At 45.2% G+C, this 15,806-nt stretch overlaps 1 protein-coding gene across 2 annotated transcripts in view; it reads right to left on the reverse strand.

The window, feature by feature from the left end:
• Window positions 1-15,806, reverse strand: part of DEK (DEK proto-oncogene) — a 94,414-nt gene that overhangs the window by 36,733 nt on the left and 41,875 nt on the right. For both annotated transcript variants that reach the window (XM_069730847.1, XM_069730848.1), the window contains exons 4-7: window positions 3,476-3,585; window positions 2,894-2,988; window positions 2,703-2,823; window positions 2,394-2,591 (exon numbers count right to left, since the gene is read on the reverse strand). In XM_069730847.1, the coding sequence (XP_069586948.1) occupies window positions 2,394-2,591; window positions 2,703-2,823; window positions 2,894-2,988; window positions 3,476-3,585 (524 nt within the window). The remainder of the gene's footprint in view (window positions 1-2,393; window positions 2,592-2,702; window positions 2,824-2,893; window positions 2,989-3,475; window positions 3,586-15,806) is intronic.

The raw sequence follows: 15,806 nt of genomic DNA on the forward strand, positions 1-15,806 counted from the left end.
TACAAGATGCTAGGAGCCGGGTGCAAGAGGGCTCACAAGCCCGCATTCATAATAATAAAAAAAGTAATGAACCACGGTTCAATTTTTGTTTTAGGTATGGCCCATTAGATCAAGCATTACGAGCCTCGTTCCGTAGGCATTGGCACATTTTAGAACGAGATAAAGATCTTGCGGGGAAGGCTGTAGGGGGTCCTTTGATCTCTAACAGAAGGAGCACTCGGATCAGGGATATATTGGTCCATAATCGGTTGTCAGATACACGGTCTAATTGGTTGGAATAATTGCCTCCTAAAGGCAATTTTCGTTGCGGCCATTGCAACTATTGCAGTTGCCATATTACTGGGCGTACTATTAGTGTGGGTCCGGTACAACACACAGTTCAACAATTCATCTCATGCAGGACGGACTATGTTGCTAGACCTGTAGAAGCGCTGGTAGAGCGCAAAACAGCTGTTGTCTTCCCCTGCTCACTTCCACTATGTCCGCACTCCCCCGAGCCGTGAACACGTCATGATGGATTTTTTACCTTCAATAAAGGTTTGATCTACGCTATCTGGTGAGTGCTGCCGCAGTTCTTCTTTTTTCATATTTAAACATCCACCTACTGTTTGTAAAAGAAAAAAAATATATATCAACTTGGTATATATCAGAGTATATACCGGTACGCGCTGGGTGATAGCAAAAAGTCCACTGGTAGGATGTAAGACAATTAAATAGGACACAGAACTGAGTTTGCAATTGAATGTCCTAAAATAGCTGAAAAACACCAAAAATATATAAATAATCCCCTGCGATAGATGCAGAAAGTCCTTGAAAGTAAAGCGGTGTTCCTACCTTGAATAGGAGTAGTCCCGGCTTAAGAGGCGATGATAGTGCCGTTAGTGTGCTGAGTATATCCGGGCAGTGAAACGTAACTAGAACAGGTGGCTGCCCCGGCCGGTAGCAGCCACCTAAAAACTGACCTCCGATGTAGAGCGCGGGGTCCTGCGTAGCCGATGCCGCGTGAGATGTCGGCGGTGAATCCTACTTACGGCCACCGCTAGCGGTCACGTGATCTTCGCGTCACGAAGGTCCTGCGCACCTTCCGGATTCACCGCCGACATCTCACGTGGCAAGATTTGATGTTAAAACAATATTTGAGGCAAAAATGAAAATTTTTATTTTTCCTTCTACACGGCTTTTAATCCCTGTGAATCATCTGAAGCGTTAATAAACTTCTTGAATATGGTATTGAGCACTTTAAGGGGTGCAGTTTTAAAATTTTGTCACTTGGGATTTCCTGTCACATAGGCCCCCTCAGTCACTTAAAACGTGATATTCCTAATAAAATGGTTTTGCAAATTTGGTTGGAAAAATGGAAAATTGTTGAACAACTTTAATTTTTAAAGAAGTTAGAAAAAGAAAGTTTCCAAAATGATGCTGATGTAAAGTAGACATGTGGAAAATGTTATTAACTACCGTATTTTTTGGACTATAAGATGCCCCGGACCACAAGATGTACTCCAAGTTTTCAGAAGGAAAATAGGAGAAAAAAAAAAAAAAAAATATTATATATATATATATATATATATATATATATATATATATATATATATATATATATATATATATATATATATATATATATATATATATATATATATATATATATATATATAGTCAAATGGGGGGGTCCGTCTTACAGTCCGAACTCAGCTTACCGGGGGGAGATTGGCACAGAGCGTGGTCACGGGTTGTTCGGTGGTCCAGTGGCCTCCGGTAAATCCCATCCCAGGCTGGTGCGGCGGTGCTCTGGGGTTCCCGGTGGTTCAGCCGGCATTTTGCAACAGGTGCGGCGGTGATGCTCTGTGGTGCGGCAGGGCTCCGGCGGCAGTTTGTGAAACCCCGGAGGCCCCCGCAGTTCAATTGCTGCAATGCGGTGGCTTCTGGGAAAATGGCTGCCGGAGGCTGCGCATGCTCAGATTGAGATCTCGGCAACAAGATCTTGTCCCAAGATCTCGACTCCAAGATCTTGTCCTGAGACCTTGGTGCCGCGATCTCAATCTGAGCAAGTGCCGCTCCCAGCGGCCACCGCATCACAGCAATAGATTTGCGGTGGCCTCCGGGCTTTCACAAAATGCCAGCGAAGATAATAATGTCTGTCTCTCTTTGCATCTCTATATAAAGAAGGTTATACCCTAAACAATTATGGACAGGTGATAAAATATGAGATCATTGCTAGTTTACCCGGTGGGATCTTAGGAACAAAGGTTCCCAATTCCACATGAATGAAGCTGCGCTGTGCATATCTGACCCCCTCTCCAATCACTACTGTGGGAATATGAGAGTGGTAGTATACATGTGGGACCACCATAGATTGAATAGTAGTGATCACACACACTTCTCATTTGTACCTCTTCATCTTCTACTTCCTCCTCACTTTCCTGATCATCAGCTGAAGACTCCTCTTTATCCTTTGTCTCCTCCTCACTGCTAGACTCGTCAGTCAAAATTACATTGGATCTACGAGACTTTGATCTTCGAGCAGATCCAGAGCTGCTTCGTTCTTTTTTACCACCTTTAGGAGGCTTTGATTTGGATTTTGGCAGAGGCTGGAAGGGGAGTATAAATAGTTTGTTAAAAAATAATTTAACATTTTTTAAGTCACTGGTAAGTTGACATTCACAATGATCAGCTTTCAAGACTAATAGTTTAATACATACTTTCCCTGTAGACTTTGGCTCCATGAGGAAAGTTATAATTCTAGAAACCAATTCACTGTTCGCTCCAGATTTTTCCAGATCAAGTACACCACAGATATTTTTTAAGTCGTCTTTTTTAAACCTAGGTGGGGGATACAAAAACATTGAAAACAAATACAACATTCCCCCACAATCCATCAAAAAATACGTACTTCTTAAGCATATCTTCTTTCTTTTTGTATAGGTCGCTGCTTTTTTCAAATGGAAATCCATTAAACTGACCAATATTTTTCTTTACCATGTTCACCTAAAAAGAAGCAGTTATAGCAATCAGTCTTGCACCATCCTCATATTTCTAATGAATTGCTGCATATTATACACAAAATTGAAGAACGGAAAAAAAAATGTCAATTTATTTTGTATGCAAATATGTAAAAACTGTTTCATAAAAATACATAGCTTAAACATCAAATCCAGAGCATAGACAGTGTAATGCATGCAAACCAGATGCGATGTCCAATACCCATTCACAAATTACCAGATTATTCTGCCCATTTTCAGGTCTAATATAATATTCCAACCATGAAGCAAACATTTAGGATCTTCCAGGCTCCAAACCTTATCATCAGGCTGGATAATATCGGCATCTTGAAATATTTGCTAATATATAGGTTACAGTCACTGCGGGGAAACTTAAGTGAACTGGGACAAACAACTGTAAAATTATTAAATTGTGCACATGTTCTGATAAAAGATTAGAAATGGAGATCAAAAGTTATCCATGTCATACTTACTGTGCCCTGACGATTGAAAAGCAATCGATGTAAAAGTCTTAATTCTTCACATTTCTTTTTCTTTAAAAAGTATTGTACTCTTTCAATATCATACAGCTTTTTTCCCTTTCCTAAAAAAGGCAGGAATGAAAGAATGAAATCCACAAGCATCCTACAAACTGTTGAAGGCCAAAATCAGAGCAGACGAACAAATTAAAGCAATTAAAAGAAAACTGAATATTAACGCACCATGCTACCAATAAAAGTGGTCAATGCAAAAGCAACACGTGGATACATATTGACACTTGCAGGTTTTATTAACCCCTTCAAGACCCAGCCTATTTTGACCTTAAAGACCTTGCCGTTTTTTGCAATTCTGACCAGTGTCCCTTTATGAGGTAATAACTCAGGAACGCTTCAACGGATCCTAGCGGTTCTGAGATTGTTTTTTCGTGACATATTGGGCTTCATGTTAGTGGTAAATTTAGGTCAATAAATTCTGCATTTATTTGTGATAAACACGGAAATTTGGCGAAAATTTTGAAAATTTCGCAATTTTCACATTTTGAATTTTTATTCTGTTAAACCAGAGAGATATGTGACACAAAATAGTTAATAAATAACATTTCCCACATGTTTACTTTACATCAGCACAATTTTGGAAACAAAATTTTTTTTTGTTAGGAAGTTATAAGGGTTAAAATTTGACCAGCGATTTGTCATTTTTACAACGAAATTTACAAAACCATTTTTTTTAGGGACCACCTCACATTTGAAGTCAGTTTGAGGGGTCTATATGGCTGAAAATACCCAAAAGTGACACCATTCTAAAAACTGCACCCCTCAAGGTACTCAAAACCACATTCAAGAAGTTTATTAACCCTTCAGGTGCTTCACAGCAGCAGAAGCAACATGGAAGGAAAAAATGAACATTTAACTTTTTAGTCACAAAAATTATCTTTTAGCAACAATTTTTTTATTTTCCCAATGGTAAAAGGAGAAACTGAACCACGAAAGTTGTTGTCCAATTTGTCCTGAGTACGCTGATACCTCATATGTGGGGGTAAACCACTGTTTGGGCACACAGCAGGGCTTGGAAGGGAAGGAGCGCCATTTGACTTTTTGAATCAAAAATTGGCTCCACTCTTTAGCGGACACCATGTCACGTTTGGAGAGCCCCCGTGTGCCTAAAAATTGGAGCTCCCCCACAAATGACCCCATTTTGGAAACTAGACGCCCCAAGGAACTTATCTAGATGCATAGTGAGCACTTTGAACCCCCAGGTGCTTCACAAATTGATCCGTAAAAATGAAAAAGTACTTTTTTTTCACAAAAAAATTCTTTTAGCCTCAATTTTTTCATTTTCACATGGGCAACAGGATAAAATGGATCCTAAAATGTGTTGGGCAATTTCTCCTGAGTACACCAATACCTCACATGTGGGGGTAAACCACTGTTTGGGCACATGGTAAGGCTCGGAAGGGAAGGAGCGCCATTTGACTTTTTGAATGAAAAATTATTTCCATCGTTAGCGGACACCATGTCGCGTTTGGATAGCTCCTGTGTGCCTAAACATTGGCGCTCCCCCACAAGTGACCCCATTTTGGAAACTAGACCCCCCAAGGAACTTATTTAGATGCCTAGTGAGCACTTTAAACCCTCAGGTGCTTCACAAATTGATCTGTAAAAATGAAAAAGTACTTTTTTTTCACAAAAAAATTATTTTCGCCTCAATTTTTTCATTTTCACATGGGCAGTAGGATAAAATGGATCATAAAATTTGTTGGGCAATTTCTCCCGAGTACGCCGATACCTCATATGTGGGGGTAAACCACTGTTTGGGCACACGGCAGGGCTCGGAAGGGAAGGCGCGCCATTTGACTTTTTGAATGGAAAATTAGCTCCAATTGTTAGCGGACACCATGTCGCGTTTGGAGAGCCCCCTGTGTGCCTAAACATTGGAGCTCCCCCACAAGTGACCCCATTTTGGAAACTAGACCCCCCAAGGAACTTATCTAGATGCATATTGAGCACTTTAAACCCCCAGGTGCTTCACAGAAGTTTATAACGCAGAGCCATGAAAATAAAAAATAATTTTTCTTTCCTCAAAAATGATTTTTTAGCCTGGAATTTCCTATTTTGCCAAGGATAATGGGAGAAATTGGACCCCAAATATTGTTGTCCAGTTTGTCCTGAGTACGCTGATACCCCATATGTGGGGGTAAACCACTGTTTGGGCGCACGGCAGGGCTCGGAAGGGATGGCACGCCATTTGGCTTTTTAAATGGAAAATTAGCTCCAATCATTAGCGGACACCATGTCACGTTTGGAGAGCCCCTGTGTGCTTAAACATTGGAGATCCCCCAGAAATGACACCATTTTGGAAACTAGACCCCCAAAGGAACTAATCTAGATGTGTGGTGAGGACTTTGAACCCCCAAGTGCTTCACAGAAGTTTATAACGCAGAGCCATGAAAATAAAAAAAAAAATTATTTTCTCAAAAATGATCTTTTAGCCTGCAATTTTTTATTTTCCCAAGGGTAACAGGAGAAATTTGACCCCAAAAGTTGTTGTCCAGTTTCTCCTGAGTACGCTGATACCCCATATGTGGGGGTAAATCACTGTTTGGGCACATGCCGGGGCTCGGAAGTGAAGTAGTGACGTTTTGAAATGCAGACTTTGATGGAATGCTCTGTGGGCGTCACGTTGCGTTTGCAGAGCCCCTGATGTGGCTTAACAGTAGAAACCCCCCACAAGTGACCCCATTTTGGAAACTAGACCCCCAAAGGAACTTATCTAGATGTGTGGTGAGCACTTTGAACCCCCAAGTGCTTCATAGAAGTTTATAATGCAGAGCCGTGAAAATAATAAATACGTTTTCTTTCCTCAAAAATAATTATTTAGCCCAGAATTTTTTAATTTTCCCAAGGGTAACAGGAGAAATTTGACCCCAAAAGTTGTTGTCCAGTTTCTCCTGAGTACGGTGATACCCCATATGTGGGGGTAAACTACTGTTTGGGCACATGCCGGGGCTTGGAATTGAAGTAGTGACGTTTTGAAATGCAGACTTTGATGGAATGCTCTGCGGGCGTCACGTTGCGTTTGCAGAGCCCCTGATGTGCCTAAACAGTAGAAACCCCCCACAAGTGACCCCATTTTGGAAACTAGACCCTGAAAGGAACTTATCTAGATGTGTGGTGAGCACTTTGAACCCCCAAGTGCTTCATAGAAGTTTATAATGCAGAGCCGTGAAAATAATAAATACGTTTTCTTTCCTCAAAAATAATTATTTAGCCCAGAATTTTTTATTTTCCCAAGGGTTACAGGAGAAATTGGACCCCAAAAGTTGTTGTCCAGTTTCTCCTGAGTACGCTGATACCCCATATGTGGGGGTAAACCACTGTTTGGGCACACGTCGGGGCTCAGAAGGGAAGTAGTGACTTTTGAAATGCAGACTTTGATGGAATGGTCTGCGGGTGTCACGTTGCGTTTGCAGAGCCCCTGGTGTGCCTAAACAGTAGAGACCCCCCACAAGTGACCCCATTTTAGAAACTAGACCCCCCAAGGAACTTATCTAGATATGTGGTGAGCACTTTGAACCCCCAAGTGCTTCACAGACGTTTACAACGCAGAGCCGTGAAAATAAAAAATCATTTTTCTTTCCTCAAAAATTATGTTTTAGCAAGCATTTTTTTAGATTCACAAGGGTAACAGGAGAAATTGGACCCCAGTAATTGTTGCGCAGTTTGTCCTGAGTATGCTGGTACCCCATATGTGGGGGTAAACCACTGTTTGGGCACACGTCAGGGCTCGGAAGTGAGGGAGCACCATTTGACTTTTTGAATACGAGATTGGCTGGAATCAATGGTGGCGCCATGTTGCGTTTGGAGACCCCTGATGTGCCTAAACAGTGGTAACCCCTCAATTCTACCTCCAACACTAACCCCAACACACCCCTAACCCTAATCCCAACTGTAGCCATAACCCTAATCACAACCCTAACCGCAACACACCCCTAACCACAACACTAACCCCAACACACCCCTAACCCCAACACACCCCTAACCCTAACCACAACCCTAAGGCTATGTGCCCACGTTGCGGATTCGTGTGAGATATTTCCGCACCATTTTTGAAAAATCTGCGGGTAAAAGGCACTGTGTTTTACCTGCGGATTTTCCGCGGATTTCCAGTGTTTTTTGTGCGGATTTCACCTGCGGATTCCTATTGAGGAACAGGTGTAAAACGCTGCGGAATCCGCACAAAGAATTGACATGCTGCGGAAAATACAACGCAGCGTTCCCGCGCGGTATTTTCCGCACCATGGGCACAGCGGATTTGGTTTTTCATATGTTTACATGGTACTGTAAACCTGATGGAACACTGCTGCGGATCCGCAGCCAAATCCGCACCGTGTGCACATAGCCTAATTCTAAAGGTATGTGCACACGCTGCGGAAAACGCTGCGGATCCGCAGCAGTTTCCCATGAGTGTACAGTTCAATGTAAACCTATGGGAAACAAAAATCGCTGTACACATGCTGCGGAAAAACTGCACGGAAACGCAGCGGTTTACATTCCGCAGCATGTCACTTCTTTGTGCGGATTCCGCAGCGGTTTTACATCTGCTCCAATAGAAAATCGCAATTGTAAAACCGCAGTGAAATGCGCAGAAAAAAACGCGGTAAATCCGCCATAAATCCGCAGCGGTTTAGCACTGCGGATTTATCAAATCCGCAGCGGAAAAATCCGCAGAGGACCAGAATACGTGTGCACATTCCTAACCCTAGCCCTAACCCTAGCCCTAACCCTAGCCCTAACCCTACCCCTAACCCTACCCCTAACCCTAACCCTAACCCTACCCCTACCCCTAACCCTACCCCTAACCCTAACCCTAACCCTACCCCTAACCCTAACCCTACCCCTAACCCTATTCTAACATTAGTGGAAAAAAAAAAATTTCTTTATTTTTTTATTGTCCCTACCTATGGGGGTGACAAAGGGGGGGGGTCATTTATTATTTTTTTTATTTTGATCACTGAGATATAATCTATCTCAGTGATCAAAATGCACTTTGGAACGAATCTGCCGGCCGGCAGATTCGGCGGGCGCACTGCGCATGCGCCCGCCATTTTGGAAGATGGCGGCGCCCGGGAGAAGACGGACGGGACCACGGCTGGATCGGTAAGTATGATAGGGTGGGGGGGGACCACGGGGGGGGGGGGGATCGGAGCACGGGGGGGGGGGAATCGGAGCGCGGGAGGGGTGGAACGGAGCGCGGGGGGCGTGGAACGGAGCACGGGGGGGCTGGAACGGAGCACGGGGGGGTGGAACGGAGCACGGGGGGGGTGGATCGGAGTGCAGGGGGGGTGATTGGAGCACGGGGGGGTGATTGGAGCACGGGGGGAGCGGACACGAGCACGGGGGGGAGCGGAGCACTGGACGGAGGGGAGCCGGAGCAGTGTACCGGCCAGATCGGGGGGGTGGGGGGGCGATCGGAGTGGTGGGGTGGGGGCACACTAGTATTTCCAGCCATGGCCGATGATATTTCAGCATCGGCCATGGCTGGATTGTAATATTTCACCCGTTATAATGGGTGAAATATTACAAATCGCTCTGATTGGCAGTTTCACTTTCAACAGCCAATCAGAGCGATCGTAGCCACGAGGGGGTGAAGCCACCCCCCCTGGGCTAAACTACCACTCCCCCTGTCCCTGCAGATCGGGTGAAATGGGAGTTAACCCTTTCACCCGATCTGCAGGGACGCGATCTTTCCATGACGCCGCATAGGCGTCATGGGTCGGAATGGCACCGACTTTCATGACGCCTACGTGGCGTCAAAGGTCGGGAAGGGGTTAAAGCTACAGATCCTCTCAATGCAAATATTCCCATAAAGGGAACCTGACAGACGATGCATGCTGCTTAAGCCACGGGCAAAATGTATTGAACAGCGGCTGTAAGATTTCAGCAAGGCATGTTTGACATGCTGCATCGTTTCAGAGAACATACTTTCCAAACGGCCGGTGATTGAGCCAGCAGCTTTCAAATTTACTCTAAAACATGATGTACCTCCTTTTAGGCTGTGTGCATATGTTGCAGACTTTTCGCGTACATACATTATGCATCCTATCATTTAGAATGCATTCTGCAATTTTTGTGCACATGATGCGTTTTTTTGCCACGGAAAAAAAAGCATCGCAGTAAAAAAACGCAGCATGTTCATTAATTTTGCGGCTTTTTTGCAGATTTCCCACTATATTATTGCATTAGGAACCTCCAGAAAAATCTGCAAAAAAAAAAAAAAAAAAAACGCACCAAAAACGCATGCGGATTTCTTGCAGAAAATGTCCTGTTTGCTCAGGAAATTTCTGCAAGAAATCCTGAATGTGTGCACATAGCCTTAAAGGGAATCTGTCATTACTTTTTTGGCATATCATGTAAAAATATCATTCAATTTAGTGTCACTATGCATTATACAAATATTTTTTATACTCACCACCAATGATACATAATTATCGTTTTTATTCATCCTTCGGTGTATGTAAATATACTCGGTCTGGTCCAATGGGTGGGGCTTATTGTCAGTCTCTCCCCCCCTTGGCTTGCTCTACGCATTCCTTTCGGGTAATTCCTGCGTTCGCGCAGTTACCGCGTGTGCGCATTGAAATGGTCCCTCACGCGTGTGCAGTATGCTTTGCCCGACTGTGGGAAAAGCCGAAAAACAGTATTGCGAATGCACCAGCAAATGTGATTGCGTTATATGGCCCGAAGTATACTTCCGGGCCATAGAAAGCCATGGGGTATGCCGGTGCATGCGCAATACTGATTTTATGCTTTGCACACAGTTGGGCAACTATAGGAAAAAAAATGGAGACACAAAGCGCAAAATAGGGTCTTATCCTCTAGATAACCAAGAGAGCTTTCTTAGAATTGCTCACCTGATTTTTTTGAATGAAAAGCATGTAGTGATTTTGGCTGATGCAGATCCACAAGCCGATCAACGGCCGTATGATAATATAAACTGAATTTCCACATACAATGTGGTATGTTGTATGTGGAATTTCCTGAAGAGGAGGTCGCACTGACCTTGAAACGCGTTGAATAAACCACCTTTTAAATTTATTATCCTTGGAACTTCATCATTAAGGCAGCACGGATTTAACCCATACCTCCTGCACAGTTCACAGTTGGGTAAAGCATACTGCGCATGTGCGAGAGGCCATTTGAATGCGCACAAGCGGTAACTGTAGGCCATCTGTGATATTCACAGAAACGAATACGTACAGCAAGACGAGGAGGGGGTGGAGACTGACAATAAGCCCCGCCCATCATACCTGGCCGACCATATTTACATACACCGCGGGAGGAATAAAAGCGGTATTTATGTATCATTGGTGGGGAGTCAAGAGGTATAAAAAGTACCGTATATACTAGAGTATAAGCCGACCCGAGTACAAGCCAACCCCCCTAATTTTGCCACAAAAAACTGGGAAAACTTAATGAATCGAGTATAAGCCTAGGGTGGCAAATGCAGCAGCTACCGGTAAATGTCAAAAAAAAAAAAAAAAGATACCAATTAAAGTAAAATTAATTGAGACATCAGTAGGTTAAGTGTTTTTGAATATCCATATTGAATCAGGAGACCCATATAATGCTTCATAAAGTTTATGATTGCCCCATAAGATGCTCCATATTAAAATATGCCCCATATAATCCTGCATAAATGTTAATAATGGCCCCATAAGATGCTCCATAGACACATTTGCCCAATATAATGCTGCACAAATGTTGATTATGGCCCCATAAGATGCTCCATACAGACACTTGCCCCATGTAATGCTGCACAAACGTTATGGCCCCATAAGATACTCCATACAGACATTTGCCCCATATAATGCTGCACAAACGTTAATTATGGCCCCATAAGATGCTCCATAAAGATATTTGCCCCATATAGCGCTGCACAAACATTAGGGCCCCATACAGACACTTGCCCCATATAGTGCTGCACAAACGTTATGGCCCCATAAGATGCTCCATACAGACACTTGCCCCATTTGCTGTTGCTGCGATAAAAAATAAAAAAAAATAATCACATACTCACCTCTCCGTTGCTTAGGCCCCCGACACTTTCAATAGTCACCTGACTTCGTTCCGGTGCCGCTCCATCTCCAGCGTCTTCTGCACAAAAGTTCAGGCAGAGGGTGCACACCAACCACGTCATCGCGCCCTCTGACCTGAGCATCACTGCAGAAGACGTTAAAGATGGAGCAGCGCCCGGAACGGGGAGCAGGTGAATATTGTGCAGCACTCCCCGTTATACTCACCTGCTCCTGGCACGGTGCAGTCCCTGCTTCTTCCTGTACTGAGCGGTCACCGTTACCGCTCATTACAGTAATGAATATGCGGCTCCACCTCTATGGGAGGTGGAGCCGCTTATTCATTACTGTAATGAGCGGGTACCATGTAACCGCTCAGTACAGGAAGAAGCTGGGGCCCGGGCAGCCAGGGACCTGCAGGGATCGCACCAGGAGCAGGTGAGTATAATTAGACAGCCCCCGCTCCCCCTCCCCTGCCGACCCCTGGGAATGACTCGAGTATAAGCCGAGAGGGGGACTTTCAGCCTCCCAAAAATGGGCTGAAAATCTCGGCTTATACGCGAGTATATACGGTACTTGTATAATGCATAGCTGAATTATATTTTTATATGATATGCCAAAAAAGTGGTAACAGGTTCCCTTTGAGGCTATGTGCCCACGTTGCAGATTAGTGTGCAGATTTTTCCGCACTGTTTTTTGAAAAATCAGCAGGTAAAACACACTGCATTTTACTAGTGAATTTACCATGGATTTCCTGCGGTTTTTGTGCGGATTCCACCTGCGGATTCCTATTGAGGAGAAGGTGTAAACCGCTGCGGAACCCGCACAAAAATAGGGATTTTTGTGTACTCACCGTAAAATCCTTTTCTCCGAGCCATTCATTGGGGGACACAGACCGTGGGTGTATGCTGCTGCCAATAGGAGGCTGACACTAAGTGATACACAAAAAGTTAGCGCCTCCCCTGCAGTATACACCCTCCTGCTGGCTCTCAGCTAACCAGTTCGGTGCAAAAGCAGTAGGAGATCAATAACAATATATGAGCGTATAGCATGTCATATTCTAAAAAAACAAGCATAAGCTAACAGGGTGGGAGCTGTGTCCCCCAATGAGGCGAAGGAGAAATAGGGATTTTTGTGTACTCACCGTAAAATCCTTTTCTCCGAGCCATTCATTGGGGGACACAGCTCCCACCCTGTTATTAGCTTATGCTTGTTTTTTTAGAATATGACAAAACAGGGTGGGAGCTGTGTCCCCCAATGAATGGCTCGGAGAAAAGGATTTTACGGTGAGTACACAAAAATCCCTATTTCTCCTTCGCCTCATTGGGGGACACAGACCGTGGGACGTCCCAAAGCAGTCCCTGGGTGGGGACAACAATAGATCAGGCTCTGTGTAAACGCTACTTACAAGTGCGCCACCGCGGCCTGCAGAGTCCGCCTGCCCAGACTCACATCTGTGGAAGTGTGGGAATTATAGTGCTTCAAGAATGCATGCGGACTGGACGAATCCGCAAGCTTGCAGGCGTGCCTTGTCGACGCCTGGTGCCTAGAACCCTTGATAGACAGGGAGATCGGCTGACATCTAGCACGGAAGGACTCCTGGATGGCGAAAAGAATTCACCATGTTAACATGGTCGATGAAACAGCTAAACCCTTCCTGAAAATGTCAGGAAGCCTTCCTCTACCGTCAGGAAGCCCAAATAAAACGTCCAACCTTCAGAAGGACGCCGTCCTCAAGACGTACCTACTCAGAGCACTCACTTCGTCCAGAATATGGGGGATCTTATTCCATTTTGTGGACTGGAGCCAAAAGAGATGAGGAAAGAACTATGCCCTCATAACAGTGGTAATACAGTACCACCTTGGTAACAAGGGATGGAGATGGCCTGAGGACAACCTTGCCTCGAAGGTAATAAGGGAAAAAAGTCTGAAAGAGCAGAGAAGCTAGCTCCGAAGACTCGTCAGAGTGAGAATATCGCAGAGGAGAACGGGACGACTTTCCCTGATAGTAAAGTCTGCCCGGATGAAAAAGGAGCCTACTGTAAGGCTCCTAGGAATAATAAGGTCCCAATGATCTAACGGTATGCGATAGGGAAGAACTACGTGTGAAAACTCCCTGTGAGAAAGTCCCTACTTGCAGTTGTGCTGCGATAAGGCGAGAAGATACTAGCTCCGCAAACAAAAAACGGACGTGGTCAGTGCGGATCTCTGAGGATCACTGGGGCCCCTTTCTGCTTCCGAAAGGCTTTCGGAAGCAGTGGAAGGGGAGTTATGGAAACTGGTACCACGGCAGAACCAGAGCATGGAGAGCGATGGCTCTTGGATCTCGAGGCCGAACCACGAACTCGAGTACATTGGCCTTCAGTCTGGATGTCATCCCACCTACAACTGGAGAGCTCCAGTAAGGACAGATCTGATGGAAGACTTCGGGGTGAAGTTCCCACTGACTTGAGGCGGAACCCTGACGGCTGAATTTGTTTGCCGTTCAGAGTTCTACTTCTGGGATATATACTGCCGAGATCACCGAATAATAGACTTCGGCCCATCAGAGAAAGTGAGGTACCTCGGTCATGGCGCCTGACCATGGGTACCTGCTAGATGACTGACGTAAGGCACCGCCGTGGCATTATCCAATTGAATTTGGATAGGGTGACCCGCCAGAAGGCAGTGGACTTGCTTTAAGACTACCGTTCGGATCTCCAGAACAATGATGGGGAGAAGAAGACTGGCATTGGTAGTTACTAATAACCATTGAACCGGGAGAAAGGCCCTGGATGAAGAAGGAGCTCAGAGACTATTGTCTGAAAGTCTGTTTGACTTGCTGAAAACGAGCCGAGCGAAGGAAACCGCTTCCATTGTCGTCACCATTTTTCCTCAGAACTCTCTTAGCAAATCGAATGAAATGAGGGGGTGAGTAATCAAGTCCTCAGAACTCTCCTTGCGCGAGCTCCCTGTTGAAGGGCCATGACCTTGTCTCGAGGAAGAATTACCATCCTTCTAGAAGTGTGCAGGATCATCCTCAAAAAGGATATCTGCTGGGCTGGAAATGAGGAGAACTTGTCTAAGTGTAGCTGCCAGCCCAGGAGATAAGGTATCGCAAGAGATATAGACTCAGCGTAGTCCTGGAAGGGCAGCTAGACAGACCAAACAGGGCAGGACGAGCACGCCTCTAGAGTGCAAGAGAAACATGACATCCGCCATGACCCGAGCGAACACTCTGGGTGCGGAAGCAAGGCCGAAGGACAAGGTTGTGACTTGAAAATGCTGTTGACGAATGGAAAGGCGAAGGAATTTTTGCAGAGGGCAAGCAACCCGAATGTCGATGGATGCCGGAAACTGCACCTTTTTCTGTTGAAGTAATGGCTGAGCGGAGGAACTTCATCCAAAGAAGGAGGACCATGTCAAAGGTTGTTAGAAGTCGATCTTACTTTTCGTTCCCCTGTTTGGAACCAAGATCCCTTAGATCTAGACTGTGCTGGACAATCCTTATACAATCCTTTGTCAGTCTCCCGCTCAAAGGATTTGATTGGCCAGTTGTTGCTGGTGTCAATCAAGGTAGTTAAGGTCTCCAGCTAGGAGACCATTGCTCTAGCAATCCATGCGGCCGCTAGGGAGGATAGAGCGCTGGACCCGAAGCCGGAACGAACCAGATTTGCTATCTGACAGTCCGTGGTATTTTTAATTGATGACCCATCAGGTAGGGATACTGGTAGGTATACCACAGGAGATTCTTCCCGGTTAATCTGCCCCATGGCAGAATGTGCGGCTGCATCCAGCAGGTCATAGTCTCTTGCCATATCCTCTTTTCACGGTGCAGAGATAGAAATTAGGAACCCTCGATCCATCAACCGCTTAACAGGGAAGTGGAGAGGAATTGTCCGCCTTCTTGCATCATCCACTAAATAGTGGTGATGCAGAGGGGGGAGCTCGTAAGCCAAAAAGGGTGCCTCTATATGTCCACAGAGTTCAGGTCTCCAGGTGGACAGGACAGGTTGTCTGGCGTTAGGCCTGGATGCAGAAGAGGAAACATGGAGACGACACTCCGTGTGCTCGTCTGTTGATGGTGTGGGGAGATCGGTGCCCTTTAAAGCAGGGGTCCCCAACTCCAGTCCTCAAGGCCCACCAACAGGTCATGTTTTCAGGATTTCCTTTGCATTGCACAGGTGATGCAATTATTACCTGGGCAAGACTAAGGAAATCCTGAAAACATGACATGTTGGTGGGCCTTGAGGACTGGAGTTGAGGACCCCTGC

Source organism: Ranitomeya imitator, chromosome 6 (assembly GCF_032444005.1).
Source record: "Ranitomeya imitator isolate aRanImi1 chromosome 6, aRanImi1.pri, whole genome shotgun sequence".
Lineage (NCBI taxonomy): Eukaryota > Metazoa > Chordata > Amphibia > Anura > Dendrobatidae > Ranitomeya > Ranitomeya imitator.